The sequence below is a fragment of the Gekko japonicus genome, unplaced genomic scaffold (genome assembly GCF_001447785.1).
Source record: "Gekko japonicus isolate JY-2015 unplaced genomic scaffold, Gekko_japonicus_V1.1 scaffold159, whole genome shotgun sequence".
Classification (NCBI taxonomy): domain Eukaryota; kingdom Metazoa; phylum Chordata; class Lepidosauria; order Squamata; family Gekkonidae; genus Gekko; species Gekko japonicus.
Window position 1 is genome coordinate 1,722 of NW_015169177.1, and position 25,076 is coordinate 26,797.

The window sequence follows — 25,076 nt, forward strand, 5'->3', positions numbered from 1 at the left end:
ATATCATACAGTTTTGGAATGGTATACAAACTATCCCTTCCATTTTTACTCTATAGTACTGCCAGTGTCTACTTAATATAAATAAAATTATTTTCTTGTTCACTGCCAGTGATTGCTTGTTAAACAATTACTATCATCTCCTCAAACTCCTAGACAAATAGTACATAATTTAATAAACATATAACTAATGACTGTTATTTTATATCAATTAAGCTTCTACAGTGTTTCCTTCGTAAGTCTCAGACTGTTTCTCATAATATTCTATCTTCTAAGTTTTATAGTCTTTAATTGCTATCATTTAAACAGTGTCTGTTTCTTCATAGTGGAGTTCTTGGAGGTTGTCACCTCACTTTGGGGCTTCAGAAGAATCCGAAGGGGGTCTTTTCCTGGGACCCCTCCCTGTGGGAGGTGGTGGGGGGATTCCTCCCAAATGCCTTACCCGCCCTGCTCCAATCGTTTAAGTTTTAGTCTTACTTTTCTCTCTATGAGGGTTCTAAAATGATAATTTCCTATTCCTTTATAATCTTCAGAGGATCTTGAAAGTTCTTGTAGAGTTCTTTAAGGCATGTCTCTACTGGGTTTTATTATGTAACTACCTTTTCTAAATTCCTTAGCATGGCTTCCCCAGATTTAACGTCAGAAGCAGTGAAAACTCTGCGTTGATAAGTTACTGAAAGATGCCCTAACGCTGGGAATGTTGCACAGTGACACTAGCATTTTGGCCAAAACTCTATGGTAACTATAGAGTTTTAGCCAAAATGCTAGAGTATCACTGTATGACGTTCCTAGTGTGATGACATCACTTCTGTGTGACGTCATTGCGCTGGGGACGCCATGCTACACCCCCACACACTCTTGGAAGGCTCCCTCCCTTACTCCACAGGCAGAACAATTGGACCTGGCAACCCTAAATCCTTTAGTTACAAATTTACTATTTTCAGCCTGTTCCAAGCAGATCTTTTATACGGTTCCCCTCAGTCAGAAAACCCTCTTTTCACCTCAGCCCTTAAGCTGTCTACTTGTTTGCTGCTATCCCCTAACTGTCATTTCTCAACTCTTCTCAACATTCCCTCTGCTCTCATTGGCTGCTCTTAGGGAGAACCTAGCCTGTCCATCATAATTACTTTTTGTGTAGTTTTAAGGACTGAAGCAACAGCTCCAAAAGTTGAATCTTGACCTGTCTACCTCAGGCAGTGTAGCTCATTTAAGTGAATTTCAAGTCAATTGCTTGCAACTCTCAACTTAATGCAGCTGTTCTCTTCCCAGAGCTGCCTGGAAATCTTGTGTAGCCATGGTGGATTAGAAGCTGAGAGGAAAGATAAATGCAACAGAACGCTGCATGATGTGGCTACTGACGACTGCAAACATCTCCTGGAGAATCTGAGTGAGTAAACTGTTCTGTCTCGGACATTTGCAGAGAGGCCATAAATACAATTCAATGCTCAGGTCTTGCTCAAAATCCTTCTAAACTCAATAGCAAATTGTTGGGGAATTATGGATTGCTAATTTGCATGTTTACAGTGGTTTACACACACAAGCACATATATACTAGCAGAATTTCTAGTACTGCTTCTGAAATTCCTCTGGATATTTTTTGGACCTCTTAGGCGTGTGGAGGCTGCTTTCAGAAATGGGACCAAATCCCACGCGCTATCAGCACATAGCATCATCCCCACTCATGGAGGCCAGATACACCCTCTGATGAGTGGAATCCAGTCCAGACACTCATACAGTCCCTGTATTTTTCACCCAGAAGAGATAGCAGTGGTAACCTACATAGACTGGCTGAGCCAGCATCTATATCCTGGGAAGAATACCCTGCATGGAAGGGTGGACCTCTGACCCAGACACCAGAATCAGCAGCCCACCCCCTGCACTCGCTCAACCCAAATCCCTTGTACTAAAAGGAGAAGGCGATAGTGCTGGGTCAGGTAATATACCCATCCCACAGTGGTCTCTGTCAACTGTGTGGTTTGGCAGAGCACCAACATGAGTGTGTATCACTCTACCCCATTTCTGCTGTGGAGACTGGATATGCTGAAGCAGCCATATCTGGTTCCCTAAATTAGCGCCACAAGGATGTGTCTCCAGGGTTAGATCTCACGTGTTGCTTTAAATGGGAGCGTTAATAGAGTGGTTCTCTTTTATGTCTGATGAAGAGCTGCCTTATGTGGCAGCAAATGCCTTCAAGCTCCAGCCAGCATATCTCCTGTAGCAATCTTATATGGGAATTGTATTAGCTTTCCTAACTGAGTTAGAAGAATGGACAATTTATTAGAGCATTCAGCATGAAAACATTGATCATGCTTTTCTTCTTCCTTTTCTAAATCATTGATATGTAGAATAAGATTTTACTTTTTGAAGCAGCAAGATTGAGGAAGAGAGGGAGACAATCAAGTATGATTATTTAAATTTGGCTTTGTTTCCTTTCTGTATCTGTTTTGTGTAAGTAACAGCACAGAAATAACCTATGCAAGTGCTATTATTTTATATGAACTAATTACTGAGCAGGAAACCGAAGTTTTAAAACTCACCACTTTCTGGCCCTGAATGAAAATTGTTTTATTGGCTATTTCCGTTTGTTGAGTAATTGAAATCAAACCTCTCATTAACATTTCCTTATTCAAAATATAGTCTTCCCTAAGTGATCTCAAATGTAAAATATACAGTACAATAAAAATGAAAAGTTACTCTAGTCTAAGCCCAGTCCCAGTTAATAGCTGAACTAGACATAGGGCCAAACCTAGGGCCAAATAAAGCCAGTGGTTTGAAAATGCCATGACAGCCTGATCCCAATCAGGCCAGCTGCACAGAGATCTTGTTTCCCCTCAGACAACTTTTCAAGTGCCAAACCAGTCACATTGGGGTGTGAGGCCATTTCTGCAGTCGATAAGGTGTGTGGGGGACAAAAACACCTCAGCACGCTACCCTGTTGGGCCAAATCAGGATTGTTGCCTCCAGGGGTCATTTCATAGAAAAAGAGCTGCAGGAGCTCATTAGCATAAGGTATGCTAATGAGCTACTAGGCTATTAGCATAATAGCTCATTAGCATATGCCATGCCCCCTGACATCACCAGATATGATGTCAGAAGGGGAAGCAAAAAGGGGGGGAGGCATCTTCAAAAGCCTCCCCTTCCCTTCCCCAGCCGGCCTGCGGGGCGGGGGGGGGGAAGCGAACAGAGAAGGGTTTTACATTTTAAACCCCTTCTCACTAGAATTAGGCTGCAGAAGGAGGAAAGAGGGAAGGAAAGAGGAAAAGAAAGAGAAGAAAAGAAGGAAGGAAAGGGGATAAAAAGAGAGAAGGAAAGAGGGAAAGAAAGAGAAGGAAAGAAGAAGGGAAAGAAAGAAAGAGAAGGGAAGAAAGGAGGGAAAGAAGGAAAAGGAGAGAATGAAAGGAGGGTAACAGAAAAAGGAGAGAAGGAAAGAAGGGAAGGAGAGAGAGAAGGAAAAGAAGAAAAGAAAGAAAGAGAAAGAAGGAAAGAAGGAGGAAAAGAGAGAAAGGGGGAAAGAGACAAAGAAAAGGAAAGGAGGAAAAGAAAGAGGGCAAAGAGATGGGGAGAGGGAGGAAGGCTCTCCCGCCCTCACACGGATCCCCCATTTACCATGATCAAGGCCTTCCCCAGGCTGCAGCGCTCCAGCACGGGCCCTGGAAAGCCGACAAAGGGCCTCCTCAGGCCTCCTCCGGGCCACAGCGCTCCAACGCGGGCCCCGGGAGGCTGCGGACGGGCCTCTTCAGGCCTCCTCGGGCCGCAGTGCTCCAGCATGGGCCCATGGAGGCCGGCGATGGGCCTCTTCAGGCCTCCCCCAGTCCGCAGCGCTTTGATCAGGGAGCTGGGGGTAGGGCTTGCCACCACCGCCATTTGTGCCAGCTCCTGGGCTGCCAGAGCGGTACTCCAGGGCACTCCGGCCCCAAATGACCCCTGGTTGCCTCACAGCCTTTTACAATCTCTTTAAAATGGCAATGGAGCCCTTGTGGCAGCTACAACGCAGCCATCACATGTAGTTTGATCCTAGGAGTGGAATAACTTTACATAGGATTGCACTGTTGACCTGCTAAGCAGGAGCTATGAAGTAAGAGCACTGTTTCAGATGTCTTTTGTAGAAAAGATATTTCCGTGTGACTCTGTGTGTATGTTTGTGTTCAGGAAAGCAGAATGGCCAGTTCCTGGATACATTTGGGGTTTGTGAAAAGCAGTCTATTTTAAGAACATGAATGTGATCATTTCCTTTATTATAGATCAAAGTACCTCTAGTGCTGTTATCAGCAGAATAAACAACAAAGATACACCTAGCATTTAGACCAAGTTAATTAAAACAAGAACCATTCAGTATGCATAACCTGTGATTTGGCTTGAGTTTGGCCTAAGGCATGATTCCATGTGGACTGAAACACAACAGGGAGGAACGAATGACTTCTGTATTGGGGTGGATCCTAGGGTTGCCAGGTCTTACCTGGCTGCCAGTGGGAGGAGTCTTCCTCCTCCTCGGGAGTTCTTCAGTGCATGCGCAAAGCGTGCACGCCATGATGACATCACCCAGAAGTGACATCATCGTGTAGGAAAGGGCATTTTGTGGGCGGGGCCTCTATCATTTTGGGGGAAACCATAGCGCTTAACAAATGGAATTCACTGCCACAGGAAGTGGTGGCGGCTACAAGCATGGATGGCTTCAAGAGGGAATTGGATATGTATATGGAGCAGAGGTCCATCAGTGGCTATTAGCCACAAAGTATCGACAGGAACTCTCAGTATGGGGCAAGTGATGCACTGTATTCTTGGTGCTTGGGGGGGGCAAGAGTGGGAGGGCTTCTGCTGGCCTCACTGGCGGACCTCCTAGATGGAACCTGATATTTCTGGCCACTGTGTGACAGAGTGTTGGACTGGATGGGCCATTGGCCTGATCCAACATTGGCTTCTTTTATGTGCTTATGTTCTTATGTCCTCCCGCAATGTGCTCTGTGTAATGACATCACCTTCAGGTGATGGGCACATTGGCCTGAATGCGGCACTTTGGGAGCAGGGATTCCCCCTGCCGGCCGAATCTGAGCTGGCAGATCGGGGGCCCTAAAAGCAGACAAACCCCTGCCCACGTGGGGGAATGGCAGCCCTAGTGGATCCTCCCCTTTTTGTATCAGTCCACTGAGCAAAGTTTGAGGCCTTCTTCCAGCCTAAAGAGCCTTCTTTCAATTTAAACTACTATTCCACTGGAGAATGAGAGCCGCTTAAGTTTGAGAAGGGCTTATTAAGCTGGAGGAAGGTTCTTTGGAAGATGATTGGATCCACCTCATTATTTATTTATTTATTTATTTATTTATTTGATTTTCATCCTACCCTCCCCCACAAATGAGCTCAGGGCGGATCACAACAGTCATATATAACACATAAAATAATTAAAACATTAAAGTACAACAGTTAATAAATAACAGTAAAATTCTAATAAAACCTAAAGATGGCAGCCTAATGCTGGGAGTTCAGGTGCCTCTTAAAAGAAGCTAATTAAGGTGGCCATACAGAGCAGCCTGGTGATGCTTGTTGGTCTCTTAGCTGGGCAACATATTTATATGTTGCTTCATATGGAGACCCAAAGCAACTATCACATCATTCTAACCTCCTCCACATCATCACAACAGCGATCTTATGAGATATGTTAGGCTGTGATGGGCCCAAAGCCTCCTATTAAAGCTTCCATTACTAGCAGAGCAGAGATTTAGACTTGGTTGTCCCACATCCTAGTCAAACACTCTAACCTTTACCCCATGCCAGCTCTTTATCTCTTTTGCTTTCCTTGCTGATACTTTACCACAGAAATGAAGATGGTGAAAGACAGATAATATGACAAAAGATTAAAAGAAGTGGTCATTTGCAAGAAAAGAATAAAGGGTGGAGGATTATGCTGATCATTTTCAAAATATTTGAAAGGAAGTGTCATTATAAACCATGATGTTTGTCCACCGAGAACAGGGCACGGGAATCAATGGAAGTTGCAAGGTAGATGCTCTTGGGGCACTTCATTGGTTGAACACCTAGTGCTTCAGTCCTTATTTATTGAAGATTTTTCATCATGGGCACCGGTCACACAGGGGGGAAAAGCACGGCCAAAGCGCGGCTTTTCTGAGCCGCAGCAAAATAGACGCACGGCGGGATCAGACAGATCCCCCAAGCCGCCGCGCAGTTGCTCCCCGGCACGATCAGATGCCGGGGGAGGAGCCACGGGACAGAGAGCGAGGCAGCCGGCTGTGCATGTGCGTGCATGCGCAGTTTGGCTGGGAGGCTCGAATGCTGCAGAAGACGGGTGCGCCAGCGATCCCACGGCTACCCTTGCTGCGGAGCTTCAGGTAGGTAGTACTCTTTTCTAGGTTTTTTTCTTTATGCGTGTTTCCCCCCAGAAAGGATAGATCGGGGACGGGTGCGCTCTGCTTCCCAGATGTTGCAGTGTGATCGCGCCCGTTTGATGCGCCCCTGATCCGTCCCTCTTGCGGGGCAAAACCTCCCGTGTGACCAGGGCCATGGAATCTCTGCCACTGAGGGTTGTATTTGAGATGATTTAGATTTTGTAGTGTCATATATTTGGTTAGGCAGTTCAGTCAGGTAATTCAGTGAGACCCTTCAGACTGTGGACATTTTCTCAGGTGGCATAGAAATAGTTGTTTAAACTCCACAATGCTAGCTTTGTGGACCCCACCATCATTTAGAAAATGATAGTTTGTAGGTTGGATCTAATAGCTGGTTTCAACTGAGGAAATGTCAGCTGAGGAAGGGGTCTTCCTCAAAAGGAAGATTCCTCACTTAGCGGAAGAGAGCCATAAGCCTGATTTTCTAGCTCAGTCCTCAACCAGGTTTAAAACAAGACTTTAGTCAAGCTGAAATACTTCCTCTAAGGCCAAAACATTTCCCAATGGTTCTGCAACTACTTAGGGGCACTTTACACATGTATTTTAAAAAACTCATACCTGTATGATTGCCATACTCACGGTTTCCTGTAACAGCTGTGCTATTTTACGTGCAAGTACTTTCTGTGTTATCTGAGACATTAACAAGTGGCACTTTTGTTCTGTTGTTTATTAAAACAGTTTGCATTTGTAACTCTGATTGCCATTCTGGCTCCCCTCTGGGGCTATGGATTGTAATAAGTAGTGGCGCATCGCTTGGATGCCCCATTGAATATGGTTTTGTCTTATTTCTTTTAGTTACTCTCTCAGTGTATTGTGCACTGTTTTGCTACATTCCAGCTCTCTGGTTATATTTCAACAGATGCTCTCAAAATCCCTTTGCGGATCGCAGTTGGCCAGGTAGAGCCAGCCTACTGTGGCACGGAGGACCTAGAAATGGAAAGCACCATATGCGTGCTCAATATCCGCAAGCAGGCAACATGGGATGATTTTTCAAAAACAGTGAGCCAGGCAGTAACAGTCTATTTCCAAGCAGTTGCCTCTGATGGGTGGAGGAACCTGGGAGACCTGCCGCTTAACAACACAGCGGAATCCAGCATGGGCCTCACTGCAAGCAGCATATCGTCCATCAAGCTTGGTATCAGCACTGTTGCTTTGTACAAAAAATTGTTTTCCTTGGTGTCTTTTTTTTGGGGGGGGGTTACTGCACTGAAGTAGTTAGTTAATAGAAACATTAAGTGTCTTGCAAAGGCAAAGCCAAAATAAAGCAAATGAACACTGAATTCAATATCATCTGGCAAACCTAAGAGCCTTGGGGACCATAGGTTAGATGGGAAGGTGGCATTCAAATGTTTTAAGATAAATAAAAAGCAAAAATAGAGTGCCCCCTCCATCTGAATATTCTGTGGGTGTGGCTAGATTGATGGGTTTATGAAATAAACAAACTAGTCTGACACCGGTGGGCATGTCTATACAGTAGAGTCTAAATAAATTATCAAAGAGTTGTAACTGTCAGCCAAATGTACAGTAAATTTGGATCGAAGTATGAAGCTTAACCCTGACTGTGGCTCAGTTCACATGCTACCTTTGTGGTATGATTGCTACTGATGTTGGCATGGGAAGTCATCTGCATGGTCAGGATGACTCGTGTTATCAGAGCATTTTATACACCACATTTTATACATGTGTTAGAGAAGGAACTGGTTTTGCAGTAGCAACCACAGCACGAATACTATATTGCATTTATATGCAACTTTATGCAGCCAGTGGCTGAAAAAGTTTGGGGTCAACCTATAGGGTTGGATCCAAAGTACCCATTCCTTGGCTAAAGGACTTCTGTGAGCAGGAGTCTTCCTCTTATGGAAGGAGGAACAGAAGGACACCTTTGGACCCAGCAACATTGTTTGGGTCCAACCTGATGCCATCAGTAGAATCTTCTGTTCCTAACTCTGTTCTGTTTTGGTAGCATTTAATTAGAAACACCCTATTTTGTACATGCTCTGAGAAGAGAATTGGACGCATACAAAATTACATATGACCGTTATAAAGAAATGTTGACTTTATATTAGTGTTTAAACTTTATGTGGGTAGTTTCATTATACAGCAGTGAGTTTCAGCTTTTTGTCATGACAGTGATACACCCTGAGGTCTCCAGAATTTGTTTTTTAAAAAAACACCACAGTGTATATGACATGTTGTAAAGGTATTTTCAGATCTGCATATTCTGCCCTCTCTTTTTGTAAGTATAACTCTGTATCATTTCCCTCTTTTCAACAGGCAATGTTTCATGGTCAGTAGGCCAGACGTTTCCCCAGCCACCTTGGGAGTTTCTGAAAAGGAACCAGGTGGAATATATAGTCATATTTTTGCTGGGTAAATACTTTTGCCTTTAATGTTGGTTTCACATCCTGCCAAAATGTTCTAAGTACTGAATGGTGTAGGAGTTGCTGCTGGAGTTGTCATCTTGAGTAATTACATGCCACATTCTTATTAAGCTTGAAATTCAGTTCAAAAAGTAACTTCCCTTGAACATCTAACAAAGGGAATCAGCTCTTGAGCAACAAGAAATGAGGAAGGGTTTTTGAACACCATTTCTCATTTGCGATAGCCAGCTATGGGTTGGGAAATACCTGGGGGTGGAGGCTGGGGAGGGCAGGGCTTGAAGAGGGGAGAAACCCTCCAAAGCAGCCATTTTCTCCAGGGGAACTGATCTTGGTCATCTGGAGATCAACTGTAATAGCGGGAGATCTCCAGGTGCCACCTGTAGGTTGGCAACCCAAGAAAGAGTGCTGTGCTATTATTTTCTCATCCAGAGTAAAGAGGGGTGTGTGTGCTGCTTCCTCCTTTGTACAAAAGAGAAAGAGGAGAGAAGCAGCTGCAGCAACTTTAAAGGGAAGGATAAGGAAGTAGTGGAGAGCTACTGTTAATTGGTTGGAGAGTGACTGGCCCTCCTGAGTGCTCTATTCCTCCACGCTCTAGTGGAAATGACAGGAAGGAGGAAGAGTACTATAAAAATACACTAGATCAGGGGTGTCAAACTCGTTTGTTATGAGGGCCGGATCTGACATAAATGAGACCTTGTTGGGCTGGGCCATGTGTGTCATAAAATGTAATGCCTGGTAGCATAGATATAAACTTTATAAAGGACACACAAAGGGGTTTTTTAACTTAAAATATAAACACGCTTAAAACATTAGCACTCTTGCAATATTTTGTTTATTTAACAGTGTCTGATAACTGACACCTCTTGCTCTGAACTATTGCATCAAAATGTCTGTGTTGTTGCAATCTTGAGTATGCTGTTCAGGTGTGTATCTGCAAGCTGCAAACCTACAATGATGCAGCAGCAGCAGAACTGGAAGAAGAAGCAGAAGACGGCCAGTTCCACTGTGGGCCTGATAGAAGCCTTCCGGGGGCCTGATCCGGCCCCCGGGCCACATGTTTGACACCCGTGCACTAGATAGATGGATGAATATCCTGTGACCCGGATTTATTGCTTACACATCCTTTATTCTGACCATAGAATTTGTATTTTCTTTAGGAATCCTTAAGGGGTAGTATGGTGTTGTCACAAAGAAAACCAGTAAGTCCCTGATTCAGATTCCACCTCAGGGATGAGTTCTTTCACAGGGTGACCTTAGGCCCAATTATGCCATTTCCTCACCCCAGCAATGTGGAAACAATACAACTGGCCTACCTTATAGGGGTGCCAGAAAGATTATTGAGATAATGTGCGAGAGAAGCATGGAGTACATTAAAGCATATTAAACATTTGTTATGCTGCTGTTTAGTAGTAAAACTTCATCTTTTTGGTTGTTTTTATTATGTTCAAGCAGAGGAAGAAGTATAACTGTACAATCACAGATATCCCAAGAGAGATTACTGACCTTATTTTAGCAGCTCCAGGGGTTGTATAGTAACTAGCCTGATTTTTCTCTTATGAGACCTCTGGGAGCACTCACCAACTCATAGAGGAGAATGAGGAGGTAGCCTCTGCCAGTCTCTCACAGCTCCCACAGAGTTTAGGATTGTGCTGATTGCTGTTGTGCTGTTGATTTCCAGGTCCTCAAGAAGGCTGCCTGCACAGTGTGGCTTATGCCTCAATGATCCGTCTTCAGACTCTGCAGAATTACCTGAGGCTGGTGAGAAAAAAACTACTATTTCCTGAACACTCTTTTTAATTAGTTCTGTCTGTGGACCTCTTGTGTGTTCTAATTGTTTGGGGCACAACCCGGATAGGTCTTTTAATTGCTCTGGTTGACCTCTAGAATGGGAAAATGACCTGGGCAACTGACACAATCACACCCAGGCACCCTCTCTCAGGTCTAAGGGCCCAGGCATCCCCTAGGTAACAGAGACTGCAGATAATGAAAAGACAGGGGAGACAGAGTGATGGTGGAGAAAGACTCGGGATGAATCTGATGAGGCATGGGTTACATTAGGTATTTTTCTTATCAATCAGCCACCTAGTTCTCCAGTGGGCATCTTCTGTGAGTTGGCAGAGGTACTGTTGGATGTGGTACTGGAGACTCTTAGACTGATGGATCTGGGAGGACTTCAGCATTCATGCCAAGGATACCTTGCTAGGACCAACTCAGGACTCTATAGTTTCTTTGACTGCCTTGGGTCTTTCCCAAATTGTGACTAGCCCAACACATAAAAGAGGTCACATTCTGGACTTAATCTTTTGTGTTAAGACTTTGAGGCAAGGTTTGGTTTCAGGGCTGGAGATAACCATGGTCTGACCCCCTGCATTCAACACCCTGCATTAGGAGAGGGCTGGTTAAAATGGTCTGCTCATGGGGGTTTTTAGGATTCCAAACATATGTTCTATAGAGGCCACAGTGGAAGCATGGGATGTGAAGCTCTTTGAAACTATCAGCCAGGTTGCCCCTTGTGGATATCTCTCGCCTTTGGGATGAAACCCAGCCCCCTGGCTTACCACAGAGCTGGGTGATATGGAAAGGGGTGAGAGATGTCTAGGACGGCACCGGCAAAGAAATCGTACTGAATATGACAAATCATGGTATAGAGCTCACTGTAAGACCTGTGAAGTGGTGGTGAGGGCAGTGAGGAAAGGGTACTTCTCTACTAGTATAGCATCAGCTAGTTCATGTCCATTCTTTAAGATAGCGCAGCATCTGCCGACACCTACATCTGAGCCTTTACTGTCCCAGGCACAGTAGGAGATCTACTGTGACCTTTGAAGGCCTTTACGGCCTGGGACCATCATATCTTAAGGACCGCTTTCTCCCATATGGACCTGCCCGCTCGCTCCAGTCATCTTTGGAGGCCCTGCTTCAGTTGCCCCACCCTCGGAGGCTAGACAGGTGGCGGCAACCTGAGATAACACTTTCTTGGTTGTGGCACCAGGACTTTGGAGCTCCCTCCCCAGGGAGATCTGTCTGTCTCCCTCTATCCATGTCTCTTGCCAGCACATAAAGGCTTTTAAAATTATGTTTCTTCTACCCACAGTAATGGTTATTGGCCCTCCTCCCTGCTTCTAAGGTGGTTTTATGTATTTTTATTTAATTGTTTTATCATTTTAATGTTGCTTTTAATTGTTCTAATCTAACGTTTTACATGTGCTGATTTGTAAACCCTGATTGGAAAGAAAGGTGGCATAAAAACATTTTAAATAAAAAAAACAATAAATAGCTGTGCTCTTCTGCAAAAAGAAAAGAGGACCAAGACTTCTACCACAAAATCTGATCCCTCCTCCCCCTTTTTTTTTCTTTGCTTGACCAAAAGCCAGATGGATACTAGAGTCTTTCAAACTGGCAGGGTCTTCACTGATTTTAAGATGATGACCAAATTCACTCTGCAATGGGGCAAAAACAATTGTGTCTATTTATTTATTTATTTACATTATTTATAATCCACATTTGTCACTGGAACTCAAGGCTTTCAACCATTGAGGGTCATGGCTGTTTTGTATCACTGCAGCTGTGCTAGGTAAAGTGCTGTTCCCATCTGTATGCAAAACCTTGTGTCCCTTTGCTTGTTTTTTTGTTTGTTTTTGTTTCGAAGAGTGGGTCAGAAAACAACCTCCTGAAAGCCAAACCAACATCAACAAAACTCTAACACAGCATATTTGTCTCCTGGTCCTTTGGCTTTGGGGGAAAAATGCAACTCTTTTAACTCTTAATGTATTGCTGACTTTCTCCAGGCATGCAAAATTGGTGATGGAAAGTGCCATCAACCCATTTATGACAACCAACCCCATAGGATTTGCAAGGCAGGAGACAATTGGAGATGGCTTTCCATTGCCTGCCTCTGTGTAGCAACCCTGAACTTCCAATGGTGGTTTCCCATTCAAGTACTAAACGGGGCTGACTTCCTCAGCTTCCAAGATCTGACAAGGTTGGACTCGCCTGGGCCATCCCGCTCAGGGTGCATGCAAAGTGACCGTAATTTTGTTCAGAATTTAGAACCTCACTGGAGCTGCCCATAACTCAGCATCCTGTTTCCCAACTGGCCAGATGGATACTTCAAGGAAACCCACAAGCACAAGAGTAGTCTCCCCCACTTGTTCTGCCTTCCCACAATAGCTTTTCATTGGCATTCCACCTCTGAATATGAAACGTCCAGTTATCATGGCAAATAGCTCTTGTTAGGCCTGCCCTAAAAACTGCTTGAAAAAACAAGACTATTAGCGGCAGCAAGTTAACATTTAAAGTACACGGCTATTGCAGCGGTAGAGCTGTTTCTGTCCTCTTGGAATTCAGTTTGTAAAGCTATCTTCAGAACCCTCAGCAGGTAGTTTATGTTGCTAGGAAACTGTGGCACGAGCCCTGAATTTCCGCTGTTGGCAGCAACAGCAGCCCTGAAAATACAAGAGCTGAAAATGCTCTTGCATTATGTGCAGACATTGGGTTGGATCCTTTGTTCTGTGGGAGCTTCTCTCTGGCCACTGCAGGGGCTGTCTTGTGCTGTGGAGCACATGCCTCTCAGACTCAGCACTTTGAGGGTCCTTGGAAAACAGTAGCCTCACACAAGCGGAAATGCCTAGAGCAAGAGGGAGCGCACTCCACAGCAGAGGACAGCTTTCAGTGTGGCCAGTCAGAAGCGCCTGTGGAACAAAGTCATAGGATCAAAGTCAGAGATTTATTTATTTTTAAAAAAGTTAAAGAACTGTACAACCATTTGCATATGCAAAAAAGAGCTTTGAACTTGCATTTTTTAAGCAGCGTTAGCATTTGCCAAACTACTTGAGAGTCCAAGGGCACTATGACATGGCACCTAGGCCTGCTGATGAAAGAAAAAAGGTCAAAATTCCAGTGGGATACCAAAGCCATTAGAAGCGTCTGAAGTAGCTCTTTGGATCCTGGCTTTTGATTCTGTGACATTTGACTAACAGCTGGAAGGATAATAACTAGATAAGGTCTTTGCTTGGACTAGCTTTACATTTTAAAAGCTGCTGGCAGTTTTCCTTGTCTTCCAGTAGCTATGGTGGTGATGGCGTGTCAGCCGTGTTTATAAGCATGACTCCATGGATTTCAAGAATTTTAGCTAATATTCACAGAATGATAATCATATGCTTTAGTTATTTTAAAAGAGGCCCGTAAAAGAAAGTGCACATAAATACTACCGTATTTATCTGCAGGTGGAACAGTACCGTAATGTTATCTTCCATGGTCCAGAAGGAAGCTTGCAGGATTATATAGCCTACCAGATAGCACTCTGCATGGAGGTAAGAAGATAAAACTGTACAAGGTTTGAAAAAGAAGAGAGTGCATACGATTATCATTTCACTATGTTTGTGGACTTTTTTAATGACAGCACAAGCAACTGGCTTCAGGGTTCAGCTGTGAAATAGTCAGAGTTAAGATAGATGCTGATTTCTCCAAGGAGCAACTGGCAGAATTGTTCATCAGTACTGGTAAGCTTATTTTAATAAAATAGGGCAGAAGGTGTGTGTATTTGGGGGGGGGGGATAATCACAAATCAGGTTTTCATTGTTTATAAAGGAAACCCACTAATTCACTTGGTGTAGCCTAGGGCATATTCTAACAGAAGATGGAAGAAACTCCAGAGACAAAGGGTCATGCTGGATGAGAAACTGGAGATCTGTAGTCAGATTCCCTGTCTCTTTAAATGTCTTCTAACAGAAGGTGCTGGGGGGAGGGAATTGTGGGGGACCTATGTGGTAAAAGATATTGGGGAGGGGAGGAACCCTTCTCTCCTCCACAGTCTCAGTGCCATTTTTCCAGTGCAACGTGTCCTGTTGAAACTGCTTTTTGTTTTGCTGTGAAAAGCTTTTAGCTGCCTGTAAGTCTTCTGCAGGAGGCAAACAGTCTCCGTGGGATGACTTGTTTTTGGGAAAACTGCACCAGAGAGGAAGAGGAGGAGGAAGAATTATTTTAACCAACCCTATTCTCCTCCCTCTCCCTTGGCAGCTTCTTTTAGAACTATAAAGAGAGATGAGAACTAAGGAAGGATTTCCAAAATCTGGTCTACTTTGGCCCAGAGATACGTGTCTCTTGAACTAAGGAATGATTACTGTGAGCACTTTAATTGTATGATTGTTTTTAAAATGTTTAAAAAATTTTATGTGGACTTGGTACATTGTACCGACCAATGTAAGCCGCCCTGAGCCTGTTTGCAGGGAGGGCGGGATATAAATGCAACAAAAAAATAAATATCTTTGTGACAAAAGGGGTTAAAAGCATAAGCCTGGAAATAAAAATAATGTCCATTGAAAAGTCCCATGTTACTCAAAAAGGTTAATCAAATTAAGAGTATTATATAAAGCCAAACCATATAATTGTTATTCAGGATGAGCACGATTCCCTCAACATTTAATTTCCCAAACCAAACCTTACATTCTTGACCAAGAGCCCAGACACCTCACTCTGCCCTGGTCTGTTTTATACAAGAGCTTTGCTCTGAGTGCTTACCACATTTAATCACATGGCACTGATCACTTCAGGAACTCTTACCACCAAGAGATTTATGGACATTCTATACTGGCGCCTCATATAATGATAGTCACAGTCTAAATAATGAATGATGATGACACAACTGAGGCATTAGTTGACCCCACCATGTCTCTCTCTGTCGGTTCTGTCTGCACTGCTCTGACATTCTGAGCTGTGTTGGACAATCTGTAAAACTATTCATCAGAGTCATGCAGATTCTAAGATAGCTATTTCAGTTTTAATCATGAAGTTGATTGATAAGAGAAGCTGTCCAAATGTGTTCATCCATGTTACTGAGTGCTTCACAAGGAAAGATAGACAATAGGGTTGGAGATAGACGATAGGATTGCCAGCTCTGGGTTGCGAAACACCTGGAGATTTTGGAGGTGGAGCCTCAGGAGGGCAGAGTTTGGGGTATAATGCCATAGAGTCCAACTGCCAAAGCGGCCATTTTCTCCAGGTGAACTGAGCTCTGTTGTCTGGAGATCAGTTCTAATAGCAGGAGATCTCCAGCCACCACCTGAAGGTTGGCAACCCTAACAGACAATTTATTTATTTATTTATTTATTTAGTTAGTTAGTTAGTTAGTTAGTTAGTTAGTTAGTTCATATATTTACAAGGGATGCTCAAAGGCTTGAAGTGGACATCTCATTTTGCCTGTATCCCCTTTCACCACTAGCCAGTTTGGTGAAGTGCCAGTTTGGTGTAGTGGTTACGTGCACGGACTCTAATCTGGGAGAACCGGGTTTAATTCCCCACTCCTCCACTTGCACCTGGCTGGATGACCTGGGCAAGCCGTAGTTCTGATAAGAGCTGTCCTTGAAAAAGAGCAGCTTCTGTCAGAGCTCTCTCAGCCCCACCTACCTCACAGGGTGTCTGTTGTGGGGAGGGGAAGGGAAAGGAGTTTGTAAGCCGCTCTGAGACTCCTTTGGGTAGTGAAGGGTGGGGTATAAATCCAATCTCCTCCTCCTCCTCTTCTTCTTTTTCCTCTTCCCTTTCCCTGGCACCCTCATAGCCTCTTACCTTTTCCTGCTTCGTTCTGTCCCTCCCATCCACCAGCCAACCTACCTACCTTTATCTGCACCACTGTCTTCAGCTTTCCTTTCTTCCCTCCCCCGGCAGCCTCCTGATGAAAAAAGTCTGGCCAAATGGCACATTGACTGTCGGTGCCAGGCCCAGTTGTGCTGTGGTCTCCAGTGGAGCCAGGGAGGGCCCAGTTGCTTGGTGGCCAATGTAACCAAGATCAGTGATGTGGTTAGTGAGTCTCCAGTGGTCACCACTGAACCAGGGGAAGGGGACAGAACCCTTTCCAGGGCTGTTTTAGGATCCAAGCCCACGCTCGCTACCTCCAACTCCCTTCAGATATGTAGAGATATCCCCCATCTGTCTCTAGCTCTGTTTTGCAGATCTCTTCATCCATACTCTGTGGTGTGGTTTGGAATTACATTTATGATAGCCTGCCTTTCCTATCACCCAAGCCCTGCAGAAAGCAATTTAAATGCAATGATAAGAAATTCATTTACAAATAGGGTTGCTAACCTCCAAGTGGGGGCTAAAGATCTCCAGACTACATACATCACTTATTTATTATTGATTCATTTAATAACTTTATTCCACCTCCCCTGGAGAAAGTGACTACTTTGGAAGGTGGACCATATGGCATTATACCCTACTGAGGTCCCTCCCCTCTCTAAACCCAACCCTCCCAGGATCTACCCTCAAATCTCCGGGTAATTCCAAACCCATTACAACAACATAACTAGTATACTCCTGCCAACCTAGCAGTTCGAAAGCAAGAAATTGCAAGTAGATAAATAGGTGGGAAGGTAACAGCGTTCCATGCGCCTTGGTGTTTAGTCATGCCGGCCACATGACCACGGAAACGTCTTTGGACAGCGCTGGCTCTTCGGCTTTGAAACGGAGATGAGCACCGCAACGCTAGAGTCGGACTCAACTGGCTTTCGAGCAAGGGAACCTTTACCTTTACCTTTAACTAGTATACAGTTCCTCAAAACATTGGGTTGGATCCAGGCAGCTTTTTCACTCAGTCTTACTTCCTTACTACAGCCTCCATTCCATATAATTATTTTTTGTTTATGCAGGTCCCCAACACAGCCTTTTTGGTGGTCAAGCAGGATTGTATCCTTGCTTTTGCATCAGCAGAAACGCTGGTTGGATCCAGTCCATCACATCCAAATGAAAAAAGACATCAGCCTCTATCAAATGCCCTTTTAAACAACAAGCCTTTACAATACGTCTGAAACCAGGCTAGAGCAGGAGGTGTCCTAACCTCCTCCAGAAGGCTGCTCCATAAAGGGCTGCATTTGAACCATCGTGATCTAATGGGGGGGGGGAGAGAATATAGTGAGAAGAGAGCTCTGAGAGGATTTGAGGGTCTCACAGGTTTGTAGCAGGAAAGGTGAAAGAAGTTTCTTTTTGCATGGCCCCTCTTGTCTCACTGTTGCCTGTGGTCAAACAGGTTTTGCAGACCACATAAAAAGTATCTGCCAGAGTCAGTAGAACTGTGCACCACAAATGGTGATAGTTATTTTATACCACCTTCAACTCTGTGGGGCAGAAACATCATCTGGTCTTCCCGGATCATAGTTTCTCTCTCTCAAGTCAGTTTTCCCTTTCTCGTAGCACTTCTGGAAACCCAAATGTTTATTCTGCAGCTCCCATTTTACAGGCTGTGGGCTGGTGCATGGAATTAATCTGTCCCCTGTTGTGTTGTAGGCCGTGTTGAAGCAGAGTTTTACTAGGATTCTTAGGACAATGTTTTGGATTTGAAACTGTAACATTTCCTGCGTCTGTCTTCCATTTCCGGTAGTCCATTATTTCAGTGATTGATACATTGGTCATCCATCTGATCCATCTCTCTTCCTGCTTAACTGTGGCTCAGAGACTGCCTTGCATTTCATCTACACCAGCCATCAGCCTTTGGGAATTCAAACACCACCACCCCAAAAAAGCCCTAAAAGACAGTGTCAACATGAAAGTGCCTGCATTCTTTAATAGATGCTTGTATAAAATGCATTCTTTATAAAGAGAGAGAGATTTTTCATCTGCCAACCACAATAAGCTCTTTGTACTTCCAGCTTGCCTGATCCCAGTGAAACAGCCTTCTGTAAGCAAGAGAATCATTGTAATTTTGGAGAATTTGGAAAAGGCTTCATTGTCAGAATTACTGGGGGAGTTTCTGCAACCTCTTGAAAACCGTGGCGCTGATAACCCCTATACTTTCAAGAAAGGTACAAAACATTTTTAAATCTACTGTGTTTGCTGTGATAGTTGCATTGGAAATTAAGTTTGAATTGGATTTTCTGCTTTTGCATTCTGTTTGAACACGTATCATGTCAGGGGTCAGCAGCCTTTCATGGTTACAGCCAAGGTGCATTAAAATTCAGAGCAAGAGATCAATAAAGAGCCAGTATAAGAAAGCCCATTTGCACACTGAAAATATACAACTTAACATTACTAATAATTGACCTATTAATTGAGAATTCCTGCTACCTGCAACTGATTATGAGTCCTTTATTAGGAAGCATGACACAACATGAGATCTCATGATAAGTAATAAAAAATATACTGGAGCACCCTGTACAAATGTTTTAGTGCTCTAGCACAAATCTGCACGTGATTCGCACATGATTTCCCTTTCTGTAATGCACCTCTAAGAAGTCCTTTATTCTTCTTAAAATCTAGTCTGCCATTTCCTTTCCATACTGGTTATTTTGGCATCCCATCTACCCTCCTGGGTACTCCAAATTAAAGATTTTATCTTCTTTTTGGAAGAATCATATCTGGTTTTGTTCTGAGCCACATTTGGGTATAGAGCCATAGGTTGCTGACCCTGATATATATATTTTAAAATGTCATTTTTTTTTAATTAGCCAATGGAGTGTCGGATGCATACTACTTTCATGAGAACTGCTTTCTTATGGGAACCATTGCGAAATCTCGGCTTCAAGGCTCTGACCTGATAGTCCAGCAACATTTCTTGTGGGTCCAGCTCCGATGTGATGGGGAGCCAATCCATGGCCTCCTCCAAAGGTTCTTGCAGAGGAAAGTTTTAAGCAAGGTAGGGACATGCATGCTTGAATTTGAATATACTGAGCACCACCAGGAATGTTCAACATTATTTGTGGGGTGGGAAAATGAAGAAGAGAACTTGGAGAATGTTAGCTCTTCCGTTTGAAAGGGCAAAGTAGGTGGGTTATTGTGAAGTGCCGCCACAACACTGTTTCTTTGCTTCTGTGGTTGGCATGTGAATGCTGAATGGGGGGCAGGGGAGATAAACTCCATGGGATTTTCTAGGAACCAGCATTCATGAAGTTTCATGCACACACACTATACCTTGCAAAGCTGCAAGGTGGCTTGTCAATGGGCTTAGGTTATGGGATGGTGGATAAGGTCACCAGACAGTGGTTTAGGAGGCTGTCTCTGTCTGCTGCAATTAGCTCTGTTAAAGAAGAAGAAGTGATTGGATTTATACCCCGCCCTTCACTACCCAAAAGTGTCTCAGAGCAGCTTACAAACTCCTTTCTCCTCCCCTCCCCACAACAGACACCTTGTGAGGTAGGTGGGGCTGAGAGAGCTCTGACGGAAACTGCTCTTTTTTGAGAACAGCTCTTATCAGAACTACGGCTTGCCCAAGGTCATCCAGCCAGGTGCAAGTGGAGGAGTGGGGAATCAAACCCGGTTCTCCCAGATCAGAGTCCACAGAGTCCACAGAGGCCATGGCTGGTGACATGGACTGCCGGACAACATCTCGAGATAGCAAGAGGAAGGATGCAGGCTTAACTTGTAAGGGAAATTACAGCTGTTTCTATACAAATGCTAGAAGTGTCCAAGGTAAAATGGGGGAGTTGGAGTGCTTGGTGTTGGAGGGAAAAATAGACATTGTGGGTATTTCAGAAACTTGGTGGGATGAGGAAAATCAGTGGGACACGGTGATTCCCGGCTATATATTATATCGGAAGGATGGGGGGGAAGGGTTGGAGGTGGGGTAGCTCTGTATGTCAGAGAGGGTATAAAGTCTAGAAAGATTGAGAGGCTAAGTGAAGTGGATTCGCTTCTGGAAGTTCTATGGGTTGAAATAGGGGGGCCAAAAGGAAACTTAACACTGGGAGTTTGTTATCGCCCACCAGATCAAAAGATAGAGGAGGATTATAAAATGATGAATGCCTTAAAGATAGCAACTAGACAAAAACACTGTGTAATAATAGGTGATTTTAACTACCCACACATTGATTGGGTCAATATGTGTTCTAGTCGGGAAAAAGAGATTGAGTTTCTAGACACTCTAAATGACTGTGCTATGGAGCAGATGGTCACGGAACCTACCAGGGGAGAGGCGATCCTTGATTTGGTCCTAAGTAACACTCAAGACCTGGTGAGAGATGTAAAAGTGATTGCACCGCTTGGAAACAGTGATCATAATGTTGTTGAGTTCATCATTTGTACAAATAGAGAATTGGCCAAAAAGACTCACACAACCATTTTTAACTTTAAAAGGGGTAATTTCTCTGATATGAGGGGACACGTGGGGAGGAAACTGAAAGGAAAAGTAGAAAGGGTCAAAACAATTGGGGAAGCTTGGGATCTATTTAAAACTACGATCCTAGAAGCTCAAAAAATATATATTCCGCAGGTTAGGAAAGGCACAAACAGGTATAGGAAAAAGCCTGCATGGTTAACAAACAGAGTAATGGAGGCTGTAAAAAGTAAAAAGAATTCCTTTAAGCAGTGGAAAGCTAGTCACAGTGAGGCTGATAAAACGGAACACAGGCTATGGCAAATAAAATGCAAGTCTGAGGTCAGGCAGGCAAAAAGGGAATATGAGGAGCATATAGCAAAAAACGTAAAAACCAACAATAAAACTTTCTTCAAATACATTAGAAACAGGAAACCAGCCAGGGAGGCAGTGGGGCCCTTGGACGACCAAGGGGTAAAAGGAGTATTGAAGGATGATAGGGAAATGGCTGAGAAGCTAAATGCATTTTTTGCCTCCGTCTTCACTGTGGAAGATGAGAAGTGCTTGCCCACTCCAGAACCACTGATTTCAGGAGGGGTGTTGAAAGACCTGAGTCAGATTGAGGTGACGAGAGAGGAGGTCCTAAAACTGATAGACAACTTAAAAACTGAAAAATCACCAGGCCCAGATGGCATACATCCGAGAGTTCTGAAAGAACTCAAATGTGAACTTGTAGATCTCCTGACAAAGATATGTAATCTTTCCTTAAAATCTGCCTCCATTCCTGAGGATTGGAAGGTAGCTAATGTCACTCCCATCTTTAAAAAGGGTTCCAGAGGAGATCCGGGAAATTACAGGCCAGTCAGTCTGACGTCGATACCGGGTAAATTGGTGGAAACCATTATTAAGGAAAGAATTAGTAGGCACATAGATGAACAAAACCTATTGAGGCAGACTCAGCACGGTTTCTGTAAGGGAAGATCTTGTCTCACTAACCTGTTAGTGTTCTTTGAGGGGGTGAACAAACATGTGGACAAGGGGGATCCAATAGATATTATTTACCTTGACTTCCAGAAAGCTTTTGATAAAGTTCCTCATCAAAGGCTCCTAAGTAAGCTCAAAAATCATGGGATAGAAGGACAAGTCCTTTTATGGATCAAAAACTGGCTAGTTCATAGAAAACAGAGAGTGAGTGTAGGTGGGCAATTTTCTCAGTGGAGGGTGGTAAGCAGTGGGGTACCGCAGGGATCAGTACTTGGTCCACTGCTTTTTAACTTGTTCATTAATGATTTGGAGATGGGAGTAAGCAGTGAAGTGGCTAAATTTGCGGATGATACAAAGTTGTTCAGGGTGGTGAAAACCAGTGAGGATTGTGAGGCACTCCAAGGGGATCTGTCAAGGATGGGCGAGTGGGCGTCAACATGGCAAATGGGGTTCAATGTGGCCAAGTGCAAGGTGATGCACATTGGAGCCAAAAATCCTAAATATAAATACACATTGATGGGGTCTGAACTGGCAGAGACTGAGCAAGAGAGAGATCTTGGAGTTGTAGTGGATAACTCACTGAAAATGTCGAGACAGTGTGTGACTGCAATAAAGAAGGCCAATGCTATGCTGGGGATTATTAGGAAGGGTATTGAAAACAGATCAGCCAATATCATAATGCCTCTATATAAATCAATGGTGCGACCTCATTTGGAATACTGTGTGCAGTTCTGGTTACCACACCTTAAAAAGGATATTATAGCTTTGGAAAAAGTGCAGAAAAGGGCAACTCGAATGATAAAAGGGTTGGAACACTTTCCCTATGAGGAAAGGTTAAAGCGCTTAGGGCTCTTTAGCTTGGAGAAAAGACGACTGAGGGGTGACATGATCGAGGTTTATAAGATTATGCATGGGAAAGAGCAGGTAGAGAAAGAGGTACTTTTCTCCCTTTCTCACAATACAAGAACTCGTGGGCACTCCATGAAACTGCAGAGCGGTCGGGTTAGAACGGATAAAAGGAAGTACTTCTTCACCCAAAGAGTGATTAACACATGGAATTCACTGCCACAGGAAGTGGTGGGTGCTACAAGCATGGACGGCTTCAAAAGGGAATTAGATAAGCATATGGAGCAGAGGTCCATCAGTGGCTATTAGCCACAAGGTATAGCTAGGGGCTCTGGGGCAAGTGATGCTCTGTCTTCTTGGTGCTTGGGGGGGGGTCAACAGTGGGAGGGCTTCTAATGTCCTGGCCCCACTGGTGGACCTCCTGATGGCACTGGTATTTCTGGCCACTGTGTGACACAGAGTGTTGGACTGGATGGGCCTTGGCCTGATCCAACATTGGCGTCTCTTATGTTCTTAACCACTACACCAAACAAAGTCCCTAGTAAAGATTTAATTGGATAGGATCCAATGGTTTCCACCCACAGAACATGACTCTGCCATCTCTTCCACACCCATAGACTGCAGTTCAAACTGTCCCCAAAACTATTGGTCTTTGGGGAGGCATTTGGGGCTGTAGTGGGAGGACAGAAGACAAGAAAGTCTTGCTCCATGAGTGAAGATCATTCCAACTATGCAAACAGTCTGTTGGACTGAAGCCATTGTTTTTCAGTAGACATGTAGAAGGGATATGATAGCTGAGCTGGAATTTGTATTTAAAGGACTTTACAAGAGTTCAAAGTAACGTTAAGTAGGAACTATTACCCCTCTGTTGCAGACAGAGAGAAGACTGAGCCTGTGTGTATGAGTTCTATATGTGGCATTCCCAGAAATTTTTATTTTCCCTTTAAGTAGCAAATAGGTAAGACCCCAGTTTGGATCAGGACTGCAAGGAGAGAGGGGTTTAAGCCTTCTGCTTGGGCTATGTTCCCAACCTGAAAGAGCCCCACGGAACTCCTGTTTGCCTTGGTGTACAGATGTGGGTATTTCTCTGTGCCCACAGGGCAAATAATAACTCCATTGGGCCCTTTCAGAGGAAAGCTTAACCTGCTCTCCCCACCCTGCTTCTTTCACTCCATTGCTCCCAGTCTGAATCAGACCTTTTGTGCCTTCTGCTTAAAGGGGGTGGGGGGGTAGGGAACACACTGGGAGCTCCATTCACAGAACCCATCTGATTTGACCCAGAGAAAGTGGCTTGAATCCAACCATCTGTGGAACTTGTGGACCAGGAGTTTCCAGTTCCCTTGCTTCCACTGCAGCCCTCTTAATCTTGATCCTGGGGGTCAGCAGAATTTCAGAAAAAGCACAGGGGGTGAAGTTGGGGGGGGGGCTACAGTGGGACTGGGGAATCAGAGGAAATTGCTACCTCTCTTTCGCAAACAGAAATGCTGTTCCATTGCAGAAAACATGCCAGTGTTTTAAAGCCACCTGGTGATTTATTTATTTTTTGCAGAAGTGAGATCTGAACTAAAACGTTATTCATCCTGTCTTAGCCACTTGGCTGCAGAATCTGTTTCGTGATTCTGGACAAGTTGATATTGTGGTATTCAATATAGACTTGAAAGGATGAGGTCAATATATCTGATAAAATCTTCAAAGCCAGAAGGGTGATCTGTAGGACAGGACAGGAATTCACAAGGCATCTATTCCTACCCTTTGACTAGTGGAAGCTGAATGGTTATGCAGATATATGCAGATCGGCTTAATTTGTATAGTGCATGCAGAAGTTGGGTTGCTGTGGTACAAAATGTAAATGTAAGTAAGTGTTCTAAGCGCTGGCGTGCATGGCCTTCCTGAGGATATTTTCTTTTTAGAAGCAGTTTCCGCTCAAGAGGCACAACAGAGCCATTAAAAATAAGTATCTGTATGCAGAGGGTCTCTGAATTCTGGCTGCACATATCAAAGCACTGCTTGTAATAAGATTAGGAAGAACATGAGTTCTCTATTAAGAGAGGATTTCCTTTTTGGCTCTTTCCTGAACACTGGTGCTTTGGCCTCCTGTCATATTCCAGCTTTATCTTCCTTTTTTTTAAAGTCCAAAGCGCTCTCTGTCCTCTAGAATTGTTTTTATTGAGAGTAAGAGAGAGAGCTTGTAAAGGCACAGAAAGAAATTGTAGCAATTTAGAAAACCAGCACAACAAAAATTGAATGATACAGTTAGCAGCAGCATACCATCCCTCTGTGGGAATTTCAGTACATAGCATTTTCTTATTTCTATTGTTACAGAACCACTGAATCCTATTTTGGTTAGAAACATTATTGACACGGAAAATAAGGGAAATTTTGGCCACAGGTTGATTGAATCATGCACTGGAATGTTATCTGAAAACTGATTGTGGCCAATTATTCCATACCTTCCCTTTT

General features: G+C 44.0%; 1 protein-coding gene across 1 annotated transcript in view; it reads left to right on the plus strand.

Moving 5' to 3' along the window:
* Positions 1-1,266: 1,266 nt before the first annotated feature.
* LOC107114502 (cortactin-binding protein 2-like) overlaps positions 1,267-25,076 on the plus strand; it is a gene marked incomplete at its 5' end in the record, with an annotated part of 52,770 nt that continues 28,960 nt past the window's right edge. Inside the window, 8 exons of the mRNA XM_015416010.1 lie at positions 1,267-1,384; positions 7,252-7,527; positions 8,667-8,762; positions 10,452-10,531; positions 13,996-14,082; positions 14,172-14,271; positions 18,409-18,561; positions 19,204-19,391. Of these exons, the coding sequence (XP_015271496.1) occupies positions 1,267-1,384; positions 7,252-7,527; positions 8,667-8,762; positions 10,452-10,531; positions 13,996-14,082; positions 14,172-14,271; positions 18,409-18,561; positions 19,204-19,391 (1,098 nt within the window). The remainder of the gene's footprint in view (positions 1,385-7,251; positions 7,528-8,666; positions 8,763-10,451; positions 10,532-13,995; positions 14,083-14,171; positions 14,272-18,408; positions 18,562-19,203; positions 19,392-25,076) is intronic.